The sequence below is a fragment of the Populus nigra genome, chromosome 17 (assembly GCF_951802175.1).
Source record: "Populus nigra chromosome 17, ddPopNigr1.1, whole genome shotgun sequence".
NCBI lineage: Eukaryota > Viridiplantae > Streptophyta > Magnoliopsida > Malpighiales > Salicaceae > Populus > Populus nigra.
In genome coordinates, this window is record NC_084868.1 from 3,088,169 (window position 1) to 3,112,952 (window position 24,784).

A 24,784-nucleotide genomic window follows, 5' to 3' on the forward strand; every position below is an offset into this window, starting at 1 on the left:
TTAAGGGTAAGCGAAGAAATTACAATGACAAATAATTAATTTAATCCTTGTGATTTTAGAAATTATCAACTAATTTTTTAATCAATTGTGACCAGCAACTTGCTAATGGATTCTTTGCCTTGCTAATGGATTCTTTGCCTTATTAGTTAATACTATTACCTAAATACCAAAAGTAACATCTAAACATTGCAAGAAAACATAAGGGTTCAGTGAGTGGTTTTCAGAACTAGGGGTACTAACTTAATAATTTCTTAAGAATTAGGGGAGTAAGATGTAATTTATTAAACAAAAATAAGATTCATCCTCTCAGTATCTAACAGATGGTAAAAGAGATTCGCCGAATACCTCCCTCTCTACTGCACAGATGTGCTTGAGTTGGATTCTGACTTTGTTTTCTATATTGGCTCAAATCACTTTTTATTTGTTTTTTTGTCTTGCTTTTTTTTTACTGTTTTTTGAGTGTGTTTATATTCCAATACCAATACCATTAGCATTACCACCTCATCACCTTGCCTGTAACAACCAGAACCAAAAGAGAAGAGAAGGATTCCTCTTGAGAAATCTCTGTCTTGGTGAACTGTTTCTGCATGCATTCAATGCATAATGTTTTTTTTTTTTTTTTTCTGTTTTAACATAGCCCTGATAGGATCTTATTAGTGATGACTGAACTTTTCCTGTTTTATTGAGAGTTTGTGTAGTAAAATTGAGGATTTTTTTACTTTTCTCTCTCTTTTTTTTACTCTCAAGAATATTATGATTTATTTCTTTTGTGTTTGATATCTCCAAGTATTGTTATTGTATCTGTGTTAATGTTGTGAATTTGGTTTTAAGAGTAATCTTCTCTTTTAATCTTTCCATTTCCCAGATGGGTTTTGACCTTTACACTGAAATAAATAGTCTCTAATGCTTATGGCTTGGCTTATAGCATCTTTTTGTATGTGTGTATCTCTCTTGATTTTTATTTTTATTGTGCTTGGAGTCTCTGGCGATTTGTGGTTATCTCTTTGTTGTATTCTAGTGCTTCCTACCAGATACAAATGACCCTTTTTATTCTTTTTTGATCTGTTGGCACAAAAAAAAAAAGTTTATTGGGTTTAGTTGTTTCCTCTGTTTCTTTTTTCCCTTTTTATATAAGCATGATTGCCGAGTTGTGTGTTGAATCTACAAGTACAATTTGTTTTTTCCAACTTGAATTCAGGTGAATCAGATTCTCAAATTGCTCTGGATTAGCTTGCATGGCAAGAAGGAAAAGAAAAATATAACTTGTTATGTGTGATGCATGAATTTATATAATTCTGCATAGATTTAAGTAGGAGATGAAAGGGGAAAATTATATGAGGTTCGATTTATGAATGTATGAGTGCATTTTATTAAAATGGTCGTGCTAGGATTCCCTATTTCAGTGTTAGAAACAACTACAATTCAGTATTGTCTTGTAAACAGTAGAATTTTGTCTTTTTGCTCTGAGTCTAACGTTGATTTTAGGGATGCTCTGCTTGTATTATAGATAAACTATAAAAATCAAATATGAAGTCTCAACAGAGAAAGCGTGTTGCAGGTCAGGAAAGAAACTATGGCAGAAGCTGATTACACAAACAATGGGACGGTGGATATCAAAGGAAATCCAGCTAATAAGAAGAAAACTGGAAACTGGAAGTCTTGCCGCTTTATTCTTGGTATGATATTTTGTCCATCTTTTCCTGGTCAAGCTCATTGTATGATATCTGACTTACGATTCCCTTGTAATATCCATACACTAAAATTGTTTATCGTCAAAATCTTAATAATCTCCTTGCAGGGAATGAATGCTGTGAAAGGTTGGCATACTACGGTATGAGTACGAATCTAGTGAACTATCTTGGGGACCGTCTCAACCAGGGAAATGTTGCTGCAGCAAACAATGTCACCAACTGGTCTGGAACTTGCTATGTCACACCACTGATTGGAGCCTTTCTAGCAGATTCATATTTGGGAAGATATTGGACAATTGCGAGTTTTGTTATCATATATATCGTTGTAAGTTTGCTTTAAAAGTGAACCAAATTGCCAGTACACTTGATCAGTGTCTCTGGTTATCAGTTTGCACCGAGAGTTTGGTTTCAGTTTATGCTTGCCTGTTTATTTCTAGCCATTCTAGAATTTCCTCTCAGAAAAAAGTTTGTCCTGGTTTTCACCTTTTCAAGACATTTTATAGTCGATCAAATACATATTTCTTGCGATATATGTATTTGTGAAAATGATGACATCTTATTTTTCTGGTAGGGAATGACACTCCTAACACTGTCTGCTTCGGTCACTGGTCTGAAGCCATCATGTGATAAGGATTCTTGCCACCCGACCACAGGACAAACTGCAGCATGCTTTGTAGCACTTTACATGATCGCTCTTGGAACTGGAGGAATCAAGCCATGTGTTTCATCCTTTGGCGCAGATCAATTTGATGAAACTGATGAGACCGAGAGGAAAAAGAAAAGCTCCTTTTTTAATTGGTTTTACCTTTCAATCAATATCGGTGCGCTTGTTGCGTCTTCTGTTTTGGTCTGGATACAAATGAATGTTGGCTGGGGATGGGGGTTTGGAGTCCAGCAGTTGCCATGGCTGTAGCGATTGTGTTTTTCTTCTTAGGAAGCAAGCTATACCGAATTCAAAAACCTGGTGGGAGTCCCATTACAAGGATTGTCCAGGTTATAGTTGCATCCTTCAGAAAGAGTAATGTTCAAGTTCCTGCTGATAAATCTCTTCTTTACGAGACTGTAGAGGAGGAAAGTCAAATCCAAGGAAGCCGCAAGCTTGAACATATCAACAAATTCAAGTAAGTGCCCAGGCCAATAAGTTTGAGATTGACGATGCAAGTTTCTCGAATCCATTAGGTCAAGTTTAGTCTCTTATCCCTGTTGTTTTCTGATATTTTATTTTTTCAAATCCACAAAATTCTACATGTTGATTTTATTTCCTCTCCTATTTATTTTCAATTATCTAGTAGCTCCGTAGATTCCTTGATCAACAGGGTCATGCAAGCTCATTTTGCGAATAAACACGTCAGCGAATCTCATGTTGCAATTCATATATCCAAGCAATGGTTCTTCTGGGTACTTAAGAAGTGTGTTTCTGAAAACGACCAAGAAACCAAGCAAGGTCGTTTCATATTTTTCACCTTGAATGGAGAGGGAAGTATTTTGCACAAAAAGTAACTAATGCGAATGTTCACCCAGATTCATGTTACACCTGTGCTACTTAGCTTACATGCAAACAGAGCATCTCTTCTATCTATCACACTTCCATTTCTCAAATGCAAACCTTGCTCTGAAGATTTGTAAACAAATTTGTTGAATTATCATTTTCTAGCCTTGATCCAATCAACCCTTGTTGAATTTCAGGTTCTTCGATAAGGCTGCTGTGAAAACCCAAGATGACAATATAAAGGGCTCAACAAGTCCATGGAGACTCTGCACAGTAACTCAAGTTGAAGAGCTTAAGTCCATAATCAGGTTGCTCCCAGTATGGGCATCTGGAATAGTCTTCTCAACTGTGTACAGTCAAATGAGCACCATGTTCGTTTTGCAAGGAAATACCATGGACCAACACATGGGTCCACATTTCCAGATTCCATCAGCATCGCTCTCCCTCTTTGATACCCTTAGTGTCATCTTCTGGGCTCCTGTATACGATCGAATCATTGTCCCATATGCAAGGAAATTTACGGGTCATGAACGAGGCTTTACTCAGCTCCAACGCATGGGCATTGGCCTCGTCATATCAATTGTGTCCATGATCACTGCTGGAATATTGGAGGTTGTTCGGCTCAACTTTGTCCAAAAGAACAATTACTATGATCTTAAGTACATCCCAATGTCCATTTTCTGGCAAGTACCGCAGTACTTTCTCATTGGATGTGCAGAAGTTTTTACCTTCATTGGACAGTTGGAGTTTTTCTACGACCAGGCACCAGATGCTATGAGAAGTTTGTGCTCAGCTCTTTCGCTTACCACTGTCGCATTAGGAAATTACTTGAGCACTCTGCTTGTCACCATTGTTACCAAAATCACAACGAGAGGTGGGAAGCTCGGGTGGATTCCTGATAATATGAACAGGGGCCATCTTGATTACTTCTACTGGCTCTTGGCAATTCTCAGCTTCCTGAACTTCATTTTGTATCTCTGGATTTCAAAATGGTTTACCTACAAGAAAGCTACAGGGCATCCTCAACGAGACTGAATGGTTAGTGGACAATGCAGAAATCACATCTCAAATTTTAGCTCTGTTTCAAGTTCCTTTTGCCTGCAAAAAGTGTTTGATAAATACTGATGGACACGTTGAGGATTGCCAATGTAGCACAGCTGATATGTTTGTTTTGTTATATTTAATGGTTGTATCTAAGAATATTGTTGTTTCTGGCCAAGCCAACAAGGTTTTTTTAAAAAAAGAGTTCTGCAACAACCGATAAGCTTCATTTGTTCTTAGGAAACTCGTGTTTTGGTGCACACATTTTCTCACATTACCTTTTATTTTTTGAATTTTGAAAAATTATTTGATGTAATTTTTTCATGTCAAAAGATCAAAATGAAGAAAGAGTTTCTTTCCGGATTTAAAAGTTTTTTTATTTTTTTTGTTAAAAAATATTTTTGAAAATTCTTGAATTTATTTTTTGCTTAAATTATTATTTTTTATTTTTAAAATCATTTTTATGTATTAATGATAAAAATAAATTTTAAAAAATAAAAAATATATTTTAATACATTTTTAAACAGAAAAATATTTTAAAAACAATCAGTACACTACATAAAATTTGTATATTAATCATCGAGAATTAGTATAGAAAATTTGAATATGTAAATATTGTTTTGAAGTATTATTAGGTGATACACACCGACATTGAAAAATGTTGTTTTGGCTCCTTTTTTACGACAAAATTAAATATTGAAATATTCATCAATTTATTTTAAATGAAAAGAGAGGAATCAAACAAGTGCATAAAGCATTAGTTTTTACTTTTAAGTCATTTTATACTCAAATTTGAATTATTAACCTTTTTTCATGTTTTAAACCTCTCAGTTTAACTTTTTTTTTAATAGTAACTAATTTGTTAATAGTTTTTTAATTTATTATTATAATTAATCTTTAATTCTCTTTCTTTTATATATTAAACAAATAAATTGTATATACATTTATAAAAACAAAAATCATTAATTTTTACCGAGAAAAATTAGCTTCTAAAATAAAAAAATAAAAACATATAAAAAAATTAGAGAAAATATTTATATTAACATGTATCTTTTCCTTTTATTAGAAAGATCAATGAAAAGATTTTAATAATTAATTAGTATTCATAATTCTTTTAAAAAATTTAAATTTATTTTATTGTGTAAATATTATCCTTTTTATTTCTTGATTAAAATAAATCATAATAACCCAAATCGCATCTTTTATATTAGAAATTAACTTGAAATTATAGCTAGGGTTAGTAAGAATAGTATTACACTAAAAGATATAGGTCCACCCAACGAAAGGCCCAAAATGAACAAATGCCATATAACGTCCCTCTCCTCTCCTCTCCTCTCCTCTCCTCCCCTCTCTCTCTACCTCTGCCTGGACACTAGAAAGCCATCCATTACAAAGAACTCCATCCTGTGCATCTGCAATTCCAATGATTCCAACTCTGAGGCTTCCACACCTGAAGGGGACACTAAACATGAGTTGCTTGCCAGGATTTCCATGCTTCAAGCTCAAAAGGTCCGTCTCACTGACTACTTGGACGAGAGATCAGCTTATCTGACTCAATTTGCTGAAGAAGCCAAAGCTTATGAAAATCATGATAGGCTAAAGGAAATAACAAAATGGTTTTGCTCAGCAATTCTGTTGATAACCTGCTTCTTATTCATTATTTTAGCTTAGCAGATATTGGCAAACATAGAGAGATAGATGCAAGATTTTGAGGAATCTGCAGAATTGAACAGAGTGGAAATTGAGAAAAATGATAATAAGGTAGCAGATATTGAAGGTCAAATGGAGAAGGACCGGTATGAGGGGATGTTCTTCAAGAACCTGGGCCAGAAAGCACCAGTTGATAAAGCAAAAGCCAAGGAAGGAAGCACAGAAGATTAAAGATCTGATTAAAGCAAAAGCAGGGTTAAGAACAAGGAAAATCATTTACCTAGCTTTAATGGGCGTCTAGGCATTGCGATTGCCAATTCCTTCATCTCTTCTTCACCTAAATGGAGAAAAGTTGTATTTCTTGGAGCAATTTTAGCAGGTTTGATCAATCAGTTGAGCTATAAGCAGAGATTAACATTAGACATAGAAAGAGTAGATAAGGAACAGACAGACAGAGAAAAGTGAAGTTCTCCTTTTCCCTCACTATAATGAATTTATAGTATAAAATCATAGACATACCATTTTGAATGAATATAGCATGATTCAATAACCCCAAGTGAAAACTTACAACTTGGATTTGATACATCAAGCTACTTTCTTTTGCATCATCTTGCATCTGATCTTGCTGATATTACTGCATCACCAAGATCGAGGTAACTGGGTTACCATGCCTGATGCTTTGCCAACTATCCTATAACTGTTATCAAACCATAGTTTTCACGTTGTTATGACTATTTTCTGAGAAATGTTTATCATCATTTTTGTTGTAAAGATTTTTTTCTGGCCAAGCACTTTCGTGAGATTGCTTGAACTGTTCACATATATACAATAGGATGCGGGATGGTTTGCCACTGTACAGCTGAGCAAACCAGAGAAAAAAAGCCCAAGAATTCAAAGGTCGAGGAAAAAGATCACATACTTGGGACTCCTATTGTCAAGAAGCTTGATGCCGATCATCACTCCTCCATAAGGGTTTTCTAGTGGAAGATTCCGAAAAGGTGTACCAAATAATGGAAGAGAAGATTTATGGGCCCTGAAATAAAATGATGAAGCAAAAACTGGTTGTTGAAGGGCTAAATTGGCGATATGGGCTGTGGATACTCACTGTTTGCCTTGCAGGTAGTGTCCAGGTTTTGTCATAAGCAAATATACCACCACATCTGCAAGTTTTTCCATAATATTAAGAAAACAATCTTTGAAAGGAAGTTCCATTATCAATAAAAGTAAGTAAAGTGTAGTTGCTTGTGACCTTCTGGAAAACCACATGCCAGTACGGACACAATTGCTTGCTTTTATCCATAAAAATTCCCAGAGCACAGATAGCAATTCCTTTGAAATGGATGCATAATAACTTTTACCTCCTGAATCAGGGAAATGTACGAATCTTAGCATCACTCGAAACTAGCCACGAGACTGGTAGCTGAAAGACAGTGCAGGAAAATCTTGTCAGTTCAAAATGGCAAATCGTTAAATCTCTAGTAGAAGTAGAAAAGTGTACGATAAGATAACTTCTTTTCCTGTCTTATTGATCAAATCTATGAGCATAAGAACTACTCCTACGTAAATAAAAATCCAGAAAAGAATTCTTACTTTCAGGACAATGAATCAAGAGGTCCCAGCTTTAAAACGGCTCTGACAAGTATATACCATGTAATGGAGGTTGGGAGTATTCCGTGTTTCAAGGCATCATCGAAGAGCGCTATGCCATCTGATATTCTACCACAAGAACAAAGCCCTTTGATTGTAATATTGTAGGAGATTATATCCGGTTGAAACCCATTCTTGATCATGCAAGCCCAAATCACTGATGCCATCTCGCACTCTCTGGCTTTATAAAGCCCATCCATGAGTGTGTTATGCGTAACAAGATTGGGAAGACAGTTTGACTGCTTCATATTTGAATAGAGCAGCAAAGCATCTTCAATTTTTCCTGCAGAGCAAAGTCCGTGCATCAAAATGTTGTGCATGGTTACATCAGGCTCCAAACCCTTAACAAGAACTTGACGCCACAGGTTGAGGGCCATATCAATCTTTTTGCCTTGACAGAGGCCATCCATCAATAAGCTATAAGTGATCATGTCTGGCTTCCAATCTTTTTCTAGCATTTCCTTTACAAAAGAATATGCATCGCTAAATCTCTCTGCCTTGCACAGACCATTTATAAGAGTGTTATAAGAGACAACAGTAGGAGAACAACCTTTGGATTCCATTTCTCTGAAAAAACAAATTGCCTCCTCAAGTTTGGAAGCTCGGACAAAACCATTAATCAATGGATTGCAAACATGAGGACTCAACTCACAGCCATACTTATCCATCTGATGCACTATGCCCAATGCTTCATCTACTCTCCCTTGTTTGCTTAAGCCATCGACTATCGAAGAATATGCAAAAGCGTCCATCTTATCTCCTCCATCTTTTGCCTCTTTCAATATTTTCAAAGCCTTATTCAAATGCCCATTCTTACACAACCCGTGAATTAAAACTCCATAAGTTGTAGAATCAGCTCCACTCCCCCTCCTACGCAAGAGTTCCCAAACAGAAATAGCTTCTTCAACCTTCCTATTTTCAAACAATCCTCTGATAAATATGTTATAACTAACAACATTATGACAATTCTCCTTCCCCATCATAACCCACAATTCAAAACTCTCCTTAATCTTCCCTGCACGGCAAAACCCATTAAGCAATGCATTATAAGTAACAACATCAACCACCACACTTCTCTTGACCATTTCTTTATAAACCTCCACAGCTCCATCAACATTTCCCACGTCGCATAACCCACATATCAAACTGCTATACGTAAACAAATCCATTTCACACTCATTCTTCTTCATTCTCTCCCACATTTCTAAACTCTCATCAAACCTCCCCATTTTACACAACCCATTAATCATAACATTATAAGTAACCACATTTGGATAAACACAAGACCCTTTAACTAACCTTTCCCAAATCTCTTTCCCCTGAACGTAATCCCCTCTCTTAAAAAACCCATCGATCATTATATTATAACACATCACATCAGGAACTAAACCTCTTTCAAACATTTCATCAAACACCTCAAGTGCAGTAGCCAAATCCCCACTTTTCACCATCCCATTAATCACAGTACCATAGCTATACACATCAGGCTTTAAGTCCTTACTCCACATCCAATCCAACAACCCTTTTGCCTCGACAAATTGTCTCTTCTTAACAGAAATCTTGATCAAAATATTATATGTTTGCAAATTAGGCAAGATGCCCACTGTTTCAAAATAAGCAAGAAAAGACTCTGCTTTGTCTAACAGATTTGCTTCAATAAAAGCATTTAACAAAGCATTGTAAGATCTTATTCCAGGCTTGCACCCAAAAATCTCTTCCATTTTTTGGAAGCAATCCAAGGCTTCGTTTGGCATCTTGCTTTTTGCATAAGCTTTCAAAACTGTTAAAACAACATCTTCTGTGCATTTACATTTCTGGGTTTTGATGAGTTCAACTATTCGAGTCACGTGGACCAAGAGTTTTGGATCAGAGAGTCGACGGAGAATGAGGAGAAAAATGTGTGGCGAGTGAGTGTAACCTGGTTGGCGACTCGCTGAGTCGAACAAGGCGAGTGCTGATTTTGGGCTTTTTTCGGCTTTGAGGAGCTTGAAGAGTTGTCTTGCTGAGAGAGGTTTGGGGAGCTCGACCATGGCAGTTGTAGTGAAGGTAATTTTTGGGGTTCCTGTGTCATTTTCTTATGACATGTTGCTGTGGTTGGAGGATTCTAGGTTGTGGCTTTAAGAACGGTTTCAAAAAATATTATACGGCAAAAACAACATTTCAAGGTCTGTAATTCTGTATGGCTTCGGCTTCGGCTTCGGCCTCGAGGTTGGACGGCTTAATCACGACTATACCTAATGTAGTCATCTTTGGGTTACTATCCCTCCACGTAAGCCCATATGTATTAATTCACTAATAGCTGGTAATTACTGTAATATAGTTGTTTTTTAAGATTTTTTTTATTTAAAAATATCTTGAAATAATATTTTTTTATTTTTTAAAATTTATTATTATATAAGTATATTAAAATGATATCAAAATATCAAAAAAAAATAATTTGAAGTAAATATAAAAATAAAAATAGATTCAAGAAATGCAAAAATAAATGTACTTTAAAATAAGCAAACCCTTGGCATAGACATCCCCGTATGCTTGGACAAAGAATGAGGCCTACAACCATCTAGGTGGTGGTCCAGTGATAAGAGTTTGGGACCAAGATGTTTGCTCCCTCTATAGTTTCAGGTTCGAGCCATGTGGTTGCTCATATGATGCTCACCGGAGGCTTACATGGTTGTTAATTTCAGGACCCGTGGGATTAGTCGAAGTACGCGCAAGCTAACCCGAACACTCACGTTAAACTAAAAAAAAAAAGAATGAGGCCTACCCTCACCAATCACCTGAGTAAGCCTTCTAAATTAACTCAAGTCTCTGACTTCCTTATTTGGTTATATGAATTAAATACATGTGTAATTATAAAAAAATTTTAGTTTTTGAATATAATTTTTAAACCCAACTTGGAATCAATAAACAACAAGTAGTAAGTTATGGATTAGATAAGTTGACTTGGATTATTCTTGTAAGATGTGTTTCATTCAACTCCAAGAATTTTTTAAAAAAAATTTATGCAAAACAATTTAGATTTTTTTTTTGTTTAAAGCAATATCATTTTCAAATAGATATGGGTCAACTTAGTTAATTTATGACCTAGGCTTTAGACCACGCCTAATAACTATGAATAAATGTATGCTCCATCACATTTAGAATTTAAAAAAAAAAACTTTCAATCACACATAAAATATAAACATACTATTTTTATATTTTTTTATTAATTTGCTTTAACAATCATAAAATATTTTTTAAACAAAAAAAAAAGATTCAAGTTGAAAATATCATATTTGTTAAAATAAAAACGAGATACATTAATAGAAAATTTTATCTTGATGATTTTTTTTTCTCAAAATGATTGTAGTTTTAAGTTTAATAACAATATTAAAGAATTCTCTAAGACCTGAATATATTTTTTATATTATTTTAAAAGCATTGGTTTGTGTGGATATACAAACTAGTTATAAGCTCAAACAAAAATTAGGAATGTTTTGAGGTGTAGAGTAGATTAACTATGATGGCACATATGATAATGGTTAAATAACATGTGTTCCCTTAAATGAGTTATTGAAATTAGAGTTGAAAAAAATATTAGGAAAAAATTTCACAACTAGCTTTTCTAGGTTTTGAGATTTTAAATATATGACAGATTCCATAACTAAATTTTGGTTATTAAATAGATTAAGGTTAGCTTTTGGACAAAAGATCAAAAACTCAACCTCACCATTTATATTGAACATGTACTATTTTTTTTAATGATTAAAAAAACTAATTTTTTTAGAAAAGTTACTTTTCATTAAGACTTGGATTACTATTCATTATAATAGTATAATTACAAAATGCCCTGAATAGAAAAACTCTTTGAACTAGATTTTAGAGGTGAAGTGGTCTTTTCATTAAAATACAATTATCTCTTACAAATTATATGGGTTAAATTTGTAATTTTTTTACAATAAAATTACTAATTTAACCTTAGAATAATATAAGCTAATGCCAACTACTCTGGAATATTTTTAGAAACACCCCATTTACAACCTCATGGCCATGAAACTGGATGTTTACACTCTAATTCTTTCATAGAAATCTCTAACATCTTGCTCTTGATCAGCTTCCCTGCATTTTTAGATTCTGGGTTGATTGAATTTGCACCTTTAAACAAATGAATGTGAAGCTATGGGTCTCTAAATTGAGCAAAGTTGGATCCGAACAAAATGTGTGCACCTTCTCTACCAACATCAGGTGGTTTTTGATGACGTTTACATTAGAGTTACTCCGACGAATCCTCAAAAGTGTTCAACCTAGTTAACCTTGGTTGTAACACCTATTTTTTTTAAAAAAACACCCATTGTTTTTCGTGTGTTCACACTTAAAGCTTCTCAAAATGTTCTTATCAATGGCTTTAAAACCTCCCTCACAAGATCAAAAGGCTTGAAATAACTCATTTCCCTCCAAGTCTAGCAAAACCATCAAGTACACCTAAAACCAAAACTACCATTGCAAAACCAGTCTAGTACAAGAGCTTCCAGCTATTAGCTTTTGTCCAAAACCCTCTTACTTTGATCAAAAGGTTTAGATTTGATCAATCTTTAAGGGAATCCACCAAAAAACCTAGGAAAACCCTAGTAATACCCCTAGAAATCAAAAAAGAAAAAAAAAGGAAAAACATGGGGAAATATTCTATTAATGGATCATATTCTAAAGGTTCAAAAGCCTAACATAGAAGGTCTAACACACTTTGCAAAGAAAGAGAGTGAAAGGGAAAAGAGAAAGGAAAAGAGGAGAAAAAACAACAACTCATAGTCAGCATGTTTGGAAAAGGTATGACCAATTAAAAACTCAATGTGGAGTCCATGTGGCCTGCTCATTCATGTTTAAACGTCTTTTGATTTTTTTAAAACTTGTTTTAGTGTTATGATGTTTTCTTGTTTTATTTTGATTAATATAAAAAAAATATTACCTTCATTGTTTAAATTTTGTTTAGAGTTGTTGTTGATGTTACCGAGTGTCAAGATAATATGTTTGTGACTAAGTTTGATAAAATAGAGGAGTTTTAGATTCTGCCAAAAGGTGGTAGTGTGTGTTTGATGCCTTTTTTGTTTTTGTTAATTTATGTTCTTAGTTCCTGTAAAACCCTGAAAACACACTTATATATATAAAAAAAATATGGTGAGTATAATAATAATAGTGCAATTAAATAAAGAAGAAGGAAAGAGTCGGCAAGCCACACAAAAAGAAAATAGAGATTTGAAAACCTAAAGTGGAAGAAACAAAAAAGGGAGGACCAAACTTAAAAGGTATGAATAAATGAGGGATGGGAAAAAAAAAGGGGGAGAGAGAAGAAAATTATCATCCCTTGAAGAAGCAGAGCTAACAACAGAAAAGAAAGAAAAAGGAAGAAGAAGAGTCATTCACTGCCTCTTCATTTTCTCTCAAGAACAAACAAGGAGAACCACATGCAATCCACCATATGAGAGGAAACTAGGAGTGTGATGGAAGATTTAGACATAAAAAAACAAGGCAAGAGAAGAAGAAAGCAAAAAAAAAATCGGTGACAGTAAGGGAAAAAAAAAGGAACAACTGAAACATTTAAGGGAGAAAGGGGTTCCAATGAGCAGAAAACACAACTAGGACAAACCTAAGACTTTCCTAGAGCAATTTCAAACATTCTGGGTAAGTTGCATGCATGAAAACAACAGCTCTAGGTTAAGTTCCTAAGAAAATTCCTAGGTAAGTTAAAGTGAGGATGAGTGTAGGGGAGAGGTAGAGAAAGGCTAAGTGATATTCTTGACCCAACTAGAGGAAAAAGAAACTAGGGGAAGATCTGCAGACCTTCAGCCAAATATTAACAAAGAGGGAGGAGAAATATGTTGATACTAATTAAGCATGCATGTTAAGAGACAATGTTGAATTTCATAAAATTATGATATGCTAATATTTGAAAACATATGAACAACCTTGTTAAGCATATTCTTATGAATCCTAATCCCTAAATGAACTATGTCCTCATGTGTGATTGTTAACATGAGAAAATGATGAAATTCTATAGGTAATAGTGGATGAAGAAATGAAAAGAAATGCATAAAAAATGATGGTTTGTGTGCTGAACACCCAAACCAGGAGAAAATCTGGGCTATTATGTTAATTAACTTGCGCTCAGGAATTGATATAAATAGAGGTATAATATGAAGTATCAGCCTTCATAGAAGTTGTAGTCTAAGATGTTAGCTTTCCGATGAGTCAGACCTCACTTAATTTAAAGCTTTAGAGCTCCAGATATAGGTAAAGATCTTAGAGGAGGTTGAGTTGTCACCCCTGCTGGTAAATTTGGCCAAATTGACAAAATGGTGGAATTTTGCCACGTTAAGAATAGAATTTGTTTTCCCCCCTTTGTAAAATATGTAGCATCATGTCTTGACTTCCAAAAAAGAAAGAAACCATATTTGAAATTGAATTAGTGATATTTGTTCTGACTGCTAATGAACCGAAATCCTAAAAGATAATAATAGGAGGGTAAATGAAAAAATAATGGTAAAAGAGAAACGAATGTTGTCACCATTTCTATTACTATGTTGCGAAACGTGATTAAGAATGAAATAATGATGGATACTTGTGGATTCAAAAGGAATCGCAAGAGGAGTACAACAACAACAAGGGAATGCAAACTGAATTTCTATAGCATCTATATCTTCATTACTTAATACGATTCTAATTATTTGTTTGGATTATAAATCTTTTGCCTATGAATGAAACCGAAAGGAGAAAAGATGAAATGACATGAATGTGAATCGAAAAACCAGATTTGATTTATGAGTTCCTCCAAAGAGAATGGACGAAAATAATGAGTTTTCATGGATAATCATCCCTTGGATTTGATTAGTCGGTCCTAAATAGGAGAGGCTAATGATGTTATCCAGGTTGGCTAACATCAGTACGACCAATACGGAGAAGGAGAAACATTGGACTTGATTAACTATTCAGGTTAAAAATAGTTAATGATATCGTCGGTTGATGTTGGTATCGGCAAACTTATGGAACGTGATTAACTTTCTTCAGGTGAAAGCTAATGATGTCAAGAATTATTGACATTGACATACCTGAGGATATTCCAAGGTAATATGGAACAATGATTAACTATTTCAATTCAAAAATAGTTAATGACATGAACGGGTTATGTTGGTGTCGGCATTCCCACAAACTTAATTAGTTGATTCTAGAATGAGCAACTAAAGATACTAATGTGAGTCATTAATATCAACAATGCTCTTTCTGAATTGGGAAAAAGTTGCACGATGATGTGCTCCTGATGAAATTTAGGACGTTTATGAAATAAAAAATAATGGGTGATCCTTAAAAGAATAAATAGGAACATAATCATAGAAAGCAAATTAATAATTCAAGAGCCATTGTTGTGCATCGATTAGTATATGATTAAATATATATGCATCTATTATGTAAAATTTCCTTTTCTATTTTATTGTATGCGTATTTTATTTATTCTGAAAATTATAAATTGCAAGTCCTTCTCACTCACATCAGGAGTAGTATTTAGGTCCCCTGGTTTTCTTTTGCATGAATTAGGAATGTAAGAATTATCTATATATTTTGTTCTTAAGTGACCATGTAACTCGGAAGGTAATAGTGTCATCCTTTTAACTTTGTGTTTGGAATACTGGATAGTATTATTTTGTGTTTGGAATTCAAATATTTGTATGCTTCTCTTATTTGTTAAGTTATGTATGATAAATGTGAAAGAAATTGAGTAGATAAAATGTCATATCTACATTCTTAAATATATTGTTGAGTTGGACTTGTTGTAGTTGCGATATGATTGAGATGTGAGTATAAGATGTGTACAGGACTATAGTCGATAACTTGGGACCTCCTGGTATAAGAGAGACTCTACCGAAATTTTAGTGGAAATTTCGATAAACCTTAAATAATGAGGGAAAAATTACCCACAAATTCGGTAGTATAATTGTGTTGTTTGATCCCATAAATGGAAATGTTATACCATAGCATGATTTGGGTTCCAAGTGTTCAAAAAGTCAGTTTTGAATAAAAAAAAATTGATGTTTTTATTGGCTATCACCGGTAGCAGTTATAAAGATGGAATTTAATGTATGTTTATGATGATTTGATGTTTTTTGTTTGTTCTTTATATTCAACTATGTTTGGTATTGGTGATGTTGTTTGTGAGAACCAAAATAGCGTGCTTAGAGGCATATAAGGCTAAATCTGGGTTTTGGCATTAGTTCTTCAATTTCTTGAAATTTTCTAAATTTTGAGTTCATGTTCTTCGCATGAACTTTGCCTTTGCTTCTTGTTTTTAAGCTGTTTTGATTGAATTCTTGACACATACATGTTAGTTTGTTATCTTTAGCAAATATTCTAGGGTTGAAACACATCAATAACACATATTCATGCATATAGATTCTAGGGTCATTTCAACTTTTCAAACACAATTTCATCAAATCATGGCTTTTAAGTATTAATCAAAGAAAATTTATACTTGATTCTTGATTTACGCATGATTACAAACAAAATATTGCCCTTGATTGCATGAAAAGTTGTCAAGTTTGGTATTTGTGTTTTCTAGGTTTCGATTTCAATATTCATCGTGTTCTTCATGTTTGATATATTTTTGTTAGAAAATTTTATGTTTTTGTGTCTTTTTTTAGTTTTGATCTGTTTTGTTTAATTGTTTATTTTGCTTTAGTTTCGAGTCAAACCATAATTTTCGGTTTAGTTCAGGGTTGAACTAGTAGTTTTGAGTCAACCCAATTGGTTTTGTTTTGGGTCAAGTACTAAGCTTTTTTTGGTTGGTTACTTTTGTTGTTGAGGAACTTTTGGCCTAAGGTGTGGTTTGGAAAACACACCCTTAGACCTATTTTGACAATTTTGCTTTGAATAGAACATAGTTTTTTTTTTTTTGCCATACAAGCCCCAAATAAATTACAAAAAAAAATTCTAAAAAATTTCAAGGACTAATTTAAAATTATTTATGAGTCCTTCACATATTTTCTTAGCAGTTTTATTTAATATTGAGGTTGTAGACTTATACTATAAGATAATGACCTGATATTAAAATATTCGCTTTTGATTGGAATCTCAAAATTTTCTAAAATTTCTAAAAAACCTTTTAAAAAAAAACAAAAAATATGTTTTATTTGGTGTGCATACGGCCAAGTCTCTTAAAAATAAAAATAAAACATATTTTGGCTTTAAAAAATATAAAAAATACATGGTATGATTTAACATTTTTATTTTATATACATAAAAATTCAAAAAATATCTTTGTATGTAATTTTTTTGGATTTAATAACTAATTTATTAAATCCACGAGAACTTGGTCAATATTTCAAAAACTCTAAAAAACTTTTCCAGAGAATTAATGGTCAATATTCTATTATTAATATTAGACGTACAAGTAGGCTGATATTTAAATATCAGGAGTTGATTATAAAATTCTTAGAATTTTTTTGGATATTCACCAATTTTAATTGAGAGTATTTTTCACCGTAATATATAAATTGTGGAAAACCCTTTCACTTTCTAGGATAGATGAACCCTGTCAGGGCACCTACAAGAAATTTTTTTCATAAGAATTTATTTAGGTATATGAACCCATAATAAATTCAAAATATTAGATTTATTCATAAGTATAAATCTTTATTTTAAGTCATAGACGAACCATCGGTTAGGAATCTATCAATACCTTTAAACTATATTTAGACCATACAATACAGCTTACCTCAAGTTTTATATTGCAACATGCAACATGCAACTGAAAATGATATATTTATGATCTAATTGGACGATGTTTCATCTCAAAGATTGAAAGTTATCTCATGAATAATTTTATTTTTAAAATCAAGAAAAATATTACAAGCACATGAAGGTTAAGATTTTATTAGATGGGTTACTCATGTCTACTTATGCACGTGATATTAATTTTATCTTTTGAATATACTTTTCTTTTTTAATATATAAATTTTTATTTAACGATAAAAGATATGTTTAGATTAATTGACATGTTAATCAAGACTAAATCCTCCCTTTAGATTAGATTTTAAAGTATATCCAAGAAGAATTTAATAAAATAAATTCTACCACAAGATACGTTTTTTAAATTTTAAAAAAACTAGTTAATATTAGTATTATTAAACTTAGTCTGGCCTCACAAGTTGAATTGGTTACCTATCTACTGACAAGTTAAATCTTAATTATCTAGAAGATGCAACATAGGAGGATCTTGAGGAACTTAATATGCAGTTTCCAGAATTCAATACGTAGGCTTGAGAAAGAGGCAATCTTATGACCTTGGATACTGTGAATTCCTGTGGACAAGAATACATTCAAGGAAGGAGTATTGTTACGAGCTCCATTGGTAGTTCAAGAAAGCTGATTGGTGCCTTTAAGGATGCAACTTAAGAAGCACCATTAAATGAAGTATCATGCCTATTCTGATCTGTTGTCTGCTTCATTCGATTAATGGATGTTTCCAGGTTGGTTTAGAGTGTTGGAAATAATAGTGGAAACAAAGACGAAAGAAGATTGGAAGGATAAATGGTAGAGCTGCAGCTCAATACCAGAGACGATATTATTATTTCTTTGTTCTGGTTTTTCTTACTCATAACACAGAAGAGAAAAGGATTATATAACAAGGGTTTAATTAATAAAGTCTATGAACACTTAGACTTCCACGATCTAGGAAAAACTAAAAGAACAAGAGGCATAAAAGTTAACAATAAAAGACATTGAGAATTATAAATTATATTTAACATTGAGAAGGCGAAGTAGCTCATCCCTGGACATAAAGCTTTGATCTACTTCTTCTACCTGTGAAAGTCCACCATGATAAATTGGAATTGTTGGTGGCAAACGACCATACAACGTCTGAAAGGGAGTCATCCCGGTGGACACGTGATAGGTAGTATTGTATTGTAGTTTAGCCCAAGGAAGATAGACACTCCACTTGTGAGGCCATAGATGCACTAGATAACGAAGATATTGTTCCACACAGCGGTTGACCACTTTGGATTATCTATCAGTTTGTGGATGGTATGCAGAGCTGAGTTGCAATTTGGTGCCTAACATCTTGGAAAGCTTTTGCCAAAATTTGTTTATGAAGATGGGGTCCTTGTCACTTATGATAGACCTTGGCAATCCATATAATTTGATGATTCCTTCAACGAATTTCTCAGCCACAATTTTAGCTATATATAGTTGAGATAAAGCTTTGAAATGGGTAGACTTACTCAACCTCTCGACAACCATCAGAATTGTGCCCTAGTTGTGGGAAACTGGTAGGCCTTCAATGAAGTCTAAGTTGATATCATCTCACACTTGACTTGGAATGGGAAAAGGGTTCAAGAGGCCAGCTGGAGATAACGTTTCAGATTTCATTCTTTGACATACCTCACATCTTCTAACATATTCTTGGATTGCTTGATATATTCTTGGCCAATAGAACTGTTTTAATGGCCGCTTGAATATCCTTAAGACTCCAAAATGTCCTCCAATTGATGTGTCGTGAACTTCATGCAGTAGTTTTTCCTGTAAGGCTGCTAGAGAAGGAACGACCACCCTTCCTTTAAAGAATAGCAGTCCATTGTGCCATGTATATGACCTCTCTGGATGAGTCTTGGCCATGTCGCTCGTTGACCGAATATATGAATCTGTTTCTAAGGCTTTCCTAATTTTCATCCCGTAAGGATACCTCTGGTACGTATGTGTAGATTATGGAGAATGGGATTGTCAGGCTTGCGAGAGAGGGTATCTACGTATCATTTTCGATTCGGTTTAGTTTTTATTTAAAAAAATAATCAAACCAAAATTAGTTCAAACAGACCGGTTTTGATTCGGTTATTTTAGAGAAAAAATCGAAACTCAACTGATTGGTTCGGTTTTTTTGGTTTGACTTGGTTTTTTCCAGTTTGGCTCGGTTTTTTCTGGTTTGACTCGATTATTAATTTCGGTTCAGTTCAGTTTTTTGATTTTAGACTTATGAAACCGAACCAAACCAATTGATTTTTTTAAGTATTCTAATCAGTTTAATTAGTTTTTTTTTCACGGTTCAATTGTTTTGATTATTTTTCTTTCAGTTTTCTCAGTTATCAATTTTTTTTTTTCTCACCCCTATCTGCAACTGAATTCTCTTTCCCTGACCGATAGATAGATGATCTCATAATCATATCCCAAAAGCTTTGTCGCCCATTTCTATTGTTTCAGAGTAACTACATGTTGCTCCATGAAATATTTCAAGCTGCGTTGATCTATTTGGATGACGAATTTCCTTCCCAGCAAGTATGGTCTCCATACGCGAATGGCCTCCACAATGGCTAGCATTTCTTTGGCATAAATTGACCAAGATTGTTTTTTAACTCACAATGCTCTACTCATGAATGCAACAGGCTTGCCTCGTTAAGATAAAACTGCCCCAATTCCATCTCCTGACGCATCCGTTTCAATAGTGAAAGAGTCATTGAAATTAGGCATTGATAACGTAGAAGTTGTTGTTATCGCTTGTTTGAGAGCCAAGAAGGCAGATCCAGCCTCATCATGCCAACCAAACTTTCCCTTTTTGAGGAGGTTGGTATGTGGTTGTGCTATGATATGCCAAAGTTTTGAACAAACTTACTCTAATATCTTGTTAGGCCTAAAGCACCACACAATTCAAAAATGTTAATGAGTTGGTCATGCTACAATGACTGTAATTTTGCTATCATCAACCTTCACTCATTAATGAGTGCCAATGTGCCCCCAAATACTTTAATTCTTGTTGGCCAAACACACATTTGCTTGCTTTGGCAAAGAATTTGTGATACCTCAATATTTTCAGGGTCTGTTTAACATGCATTACATACTCATCCTAGGTGGGATTATATATTAAGATATTATATAAAAAAAAAAACCAAGATAAACTTTTAAAGATAAGGTTCAAATATGAACTTCACGAGGGCTTGGAATGTTGAGAGTACATTACATAGGCTAAAAGACATTATTACTAAATACTCGTAATGGCCATTGTAAGTATGAAAAGCAGTTTTAGTTTTAGAAATATCGGGAGGGTGTACTCTTAACCAGCTCTCCGGTCAAAGCTTGGTAAAGTAAGAGGCTCCATATAATTCCTCCAACATGTCATCCACCTAGGGAATAGGAAACGATCCTTGACAATAGCTGCATTGAGTGCTCGGTAGTCCGTAAAAAATCGCCAACTTCCATCCTTTTTCTTTACTAGAAGTACTGGTGAAGAGAATGGACTGGTGCTAGGGCCATGTTTGTTTCCCGGAATTCATTTTTCGGGAAACCACTTTCCAAACTTTCCTGTGTTTGTTTGCCACTAGGAAAGTTGGTCAACGGAAAACGCTTTCCGGTCAACGGAAAACGCTTTCTGGTCAACGGAAACACTTTTCGGTCAACGGAAAACACTTTCCAGTCAAAGAAAAATTTGGTTTGGTTTCTAGGAAAGTGTTTTCTCTTTTGGCTGTGTTTGTTTTCCGGAAAGTGGTTTCCGGGAAACCACTTTCCAAACTTTCATGTGTTTGTTTGCCATTGAAAAAGTTGGTCAACGGAAAATACTTTCCAGTCAAAGGAAAATTTGGCTTGGTTTTCAGGAAAGTGCTTTCCTGAAAAATTTGGGCGGAAAACACCTTCCGGAAGTTGTGAAAAATTTAGAAATGTCATTATTTGCTGATTATATCAAATTTGATCCTCAAACTTTTGATTGCTATATATAATTTGTTTTGAATATTTATTTTTCAATTTCTTCTCTTAAAATTTAATTTTTATATTAATTTTGGTCCTTATTTTTATAATTGCTATTTGCTTTTTCCTTATCATTTTTTTATTGAAATTTTTTATTTATCAAATTTGATCCTTATTCTTTTGATTTTTACTTATTTTATTTGAAATAATTTATGAAATGTTAATTATTATTATTTTAATTTCTTCACCTTTTATTTTTTTTAATTTTTTAGATTTGATCTCTATTATTTTGATTATTATTTATTTTATTTGAGATAATTTATGAAATTATATTTTTTTTTTCAATTTCATTCTCATTCAACTTTTTAAATTGTAAGATTTGTTCCTCATTATTTTAATAAACTTGAAAAGATAAAACATTAATAAGTTATTTTCCAGCTCATTTTTCATAACATAACCAAACACTGAAAAGTGTTTTCCAACTTATTTTTCATTACACTACCAAACATCGGAAAATACTTTTCCGAAATTCACTTTCCCAGGAATTCACTTTCCAAAAAAAAATTACTTTCCTGCAAACAAACGGGGCCTAGGAAAATGCGCCCGGAATTCATCATCTCTTGAACCTGCTTCTCAATCTCTGCTTTCTAAAAATTAGCATATCTGTATGGACGTACATTGATTGGCTCAGTCCCTTCTTTCATTGTAATGCAATGATGTATCTCTCACGTAGGTGGCAAGCCTGAAGGTTCTTGGAACACATCTTCATATTCTTTTAACATTGCTTGCATGCTTGGCTGTAACTCCTCTGACGCCTCCTCCAATGATGTAATTGTCACGGTCGGTTGTGGACATACAGCAAACAATGCATGCCCCTAGATCTGATTGTCCCAAATAAATTCCATGGTTAGCTGCTTCTAATTACAGACCACAGATCCTAACATCTCCAGCCATTGGATGCCCAGCACAAGATCTAGTCCTGATAACGGTAAAGAGAAAAGCTTGAGATAAAATTCGGTGCCTTGTAAGTCTACCAATACTTTGTCAGAACACCCTTGACATGTTAACTTCTCTCTATTAGCCACTCGTACAATGAATCTTTCTGCAGACACCACTAGCAGCCTGAGCATACTTGCCAAACACTCACTGATAAAGTTATGAGTTAAACCACTGTCAATTAACACTACTGCTTCAAGATGTCCCATTTTTGCTGTCATTCTCATAGCTCTTGGGGCGGACCAACCTGTTAGTGCGTGCAACGTGATTTCAGGTTCAATTCCAGGTTCTTGGGCCACCACTGCATCTGTATCTTGGTTAACTTCTGAAGCTTGTTGAACACTGGTTTCTTTACATTCTACAGCATCCCTCTGATCCTCCAAGAGTAACAATTGAGGTTTCTTGCATCTATGCCCTGCTGTGAAACGATAATTGCAATGGAAACAAAGGCCTTGCGCCCTCCTCTTTTGAATTTCCTCCCATGATATTCGCTTGATTGGAGTAGCAGGTGTCAAGGTGTCATCACGAGCTGCTGGAGGAAGAGCCAAAGGAGCTCGTGCAGGTATGGTGGTCGTGTCAATTTCCGTTGTCTTGTGAGCTGATCATCCCTCACCCTTGCTAACCCAATAGCATCCTTCAATGTCTTTGGTTTAAACATCCGAATCCCGTCAGTTATTTCAGCCTTTAAACCTCCCATGAATGTTCCTACTAAAGCTTTCTGAGTCCATCCTCGAATTCTGCTACCAAGCTTCTCAAATTCTTTCTGGTAGTCCCTCAAAGTCCCTACGCACCTGCTTGACAAGTGAAAGAGCTTCATCGAAGTCTTCACAATCTAATGGTCCAAATCCAGCCCACAACTCTTCTTCAAACTTCTCCCATGTAATGATTTACCCTTCTTCTTGAAATGTTCTGCCGATCCATTTCCACCATTGGTTTGCCTCCCCTTCTAGATGGTAAGCTGCTATGGCCACTTTTTGAAACTCTGCTATATCTTGGTATTCGAAGTACTGGTTCGCACGATTGAACCATTATGTCGGGTCATTTCCTGAGAATTGTGGAAACTCTAATTTTGCTGTTTTAGAGGATACAATCTGTCTTCTGCCCTCATTACCATCACGATAGTAGTTGTCATGGTTTGAGGATTCTTGGTTGTGAAGTAAGATGCTGGAAATGCGATTAAAGGGTCTCCTCCAAATGCAGAAGCTTGTCTGTCATGCCAGTCTCCATTGTAACCTGGCTCTGATACCAATGATGGAGGCAATTTGTTGAGAACTAGGATTCTATAAAGTGTTAATCTCTTGGGGTGAGAATGAACCACAATTTGAACACTGCTTCTACCTAAGTTCTAGGATCTAACTGACTACTCGTAATGATCATAAACACACGTTCTACAGAAGTGGAGAAAATGCAACAGAGTGGAATTCAGAGCTAGAATCTCTTCCATGCCACGATACTTCATGTCTGCAATCCTTTCCCACGTTCTTCTTATCCATGATACTTGGGGTTAGTTACCGAACTTTTATCCATGAGACTTAATTTATGCTCCATTACTCCATCATGATTAGAGCGAATTCTTGCAATCTCAGAACTTGCATGGTGCAAGTAGTCAGTTTGGGAGTGATCTTGCCTCCACTAAACACAGAAGAAAATGTTGTTAAACGTTTTCACTTACTCTTTTATGCAGAGAAAGCGAAGATCTCAGTTGTTTCTAAGACGTGATAAATTGGCAACTGCTTTTGGCTTGGCTTCGAAGAGATTAAGGAACAAACCTGTTAAACAATTGGATATTGGCCACTCATATTCTCCCATTTCAATTGATTCTTGCAGCTCACTTAACCCAACAGAGTGTCTTAGTGTGCAAGCTGTCCTAAACTCATGTAGTCCCCGATCGATAGTATCGAGAAAAACATTGAAACAGTGCATTTATGCTCCATTTTCAACAATATGAATGAAGCAAAAGCAAAAAACTTAGATGTATATACAACAAGCAAGCAAATTCCTTCCCTGGTTACTGCGAATGAATCGATCAACGGTTCATTTTTGGATTCAAGATGGTTGGTGATTGAGGAAGCACTCGAGGAATTCTAATAATGAATTGATTCTAGGTTTAAAGTCATTGAGCTCTGAATTGCAATAATCGATCAAGACCAGTTATACCCATTGGTCCTGGCTTTCAAAGTGAAATTCCATGAACTTTATCTTGTATGAACTAAATAGCACCTTTACATTTTCTTTTTTTTTTCTTCTTTTATATTTGTTTAATGAATTTTTTTTAATGTAGAAATAGTGAATATAAATTATAGAGCGAGAAATATTGTATTACTTAAATTAATAATACAAATAAATTATTTTTATTTATTTAGATTATCCACGAAAACTAGTATGCATGTTAACTAGCTATGTAAGCATTTTGCCGCGAGTTGGATAATTTTTATTAATAAAAGAATGAATATACAAGCTTTTTGCAACATGTTTTTTTATATAAAAAAATTCCAATCACAAACTAAAATATACAAGTATTTAATTAAATAAATTGATATTTTATCAAGAAATAACTAAAATTATGTTTGATCTTGTA

The 24,784-nt window shown here is 34.2% G+C and overlaps 2 protein-coding genes and 1 pseudogene across 20 annotated transcripts; 2 read left to right on the forward strand and 1 right to left on the reverse strand.

Annotated features, from left to right (window-relative positions):
• The first annotated feature begins 312 nt into the window (after positions 1-312).
• Positions 313-4,437, forward strand: LOC133676943 (protein NRT1/ PTR FAMILY 8.1-like; annotated as a pseudogene).
• Positions 4,438-5,405: 968 nt separating this feature from the next.
• On the reverse strand, positions 5,406-9,721 carry LOC133677449 (pentatricopeptide repeat-containing protein At3g09060-like). Of its 19 annotated transcripts, none has more exons than XM_062099530.1 (5): positions 7,462-9,721; positions 7,121-7,291; positions 6,977-7,031; positions 6,791-6,904; positions 5,406-6,269 (listed from the first exon to the last, which is right to left on the reverse strand). In XM_062099530.1, exon 1 carries the CDS (start codon positions 9,546-9,548, stop codon positions 7,464-7,466), a length of 2,085 nt encoding a protein of 694 aa, XP_061955514.1. In that variant the 5' UTR covers positions 9,549-9,721; the 3' UTR covers positions 5,406-6,269; positions 6,791-6,904; positions 6,977-7,031; positions 7,121-7,291; positions 7,462-7,463. The 19 variants fall into 19 exon arrangements, with proteins under 19 accessions (XP_061955514.1, XP_061955513.1, XP_061955512.1 ...); XM_062099529.1 differs by having other exon boundaries at positions 5,406-6,505; XM_062099528.1 differs by having other exon boundaries at positions 5,406-6,568.
• LOC133677515 (uncharacterized) lies at positions 5,515-6,102 on the forward strand. The gene is made up of 2 exons (XM_062099595.1): positions 5,515-5,855; positions 5,955-6,102. The coding sequence occupies exons 1-2, from the start codon at positions 5,515-5,517 to the stop codon at positions 6,100-6,102; spliced, it is 489 nt and encodes a 162-aa protein (XP_061955579.1).
• Positions 9,722-24,784: the final 15,063 nt, after the last annotated feature.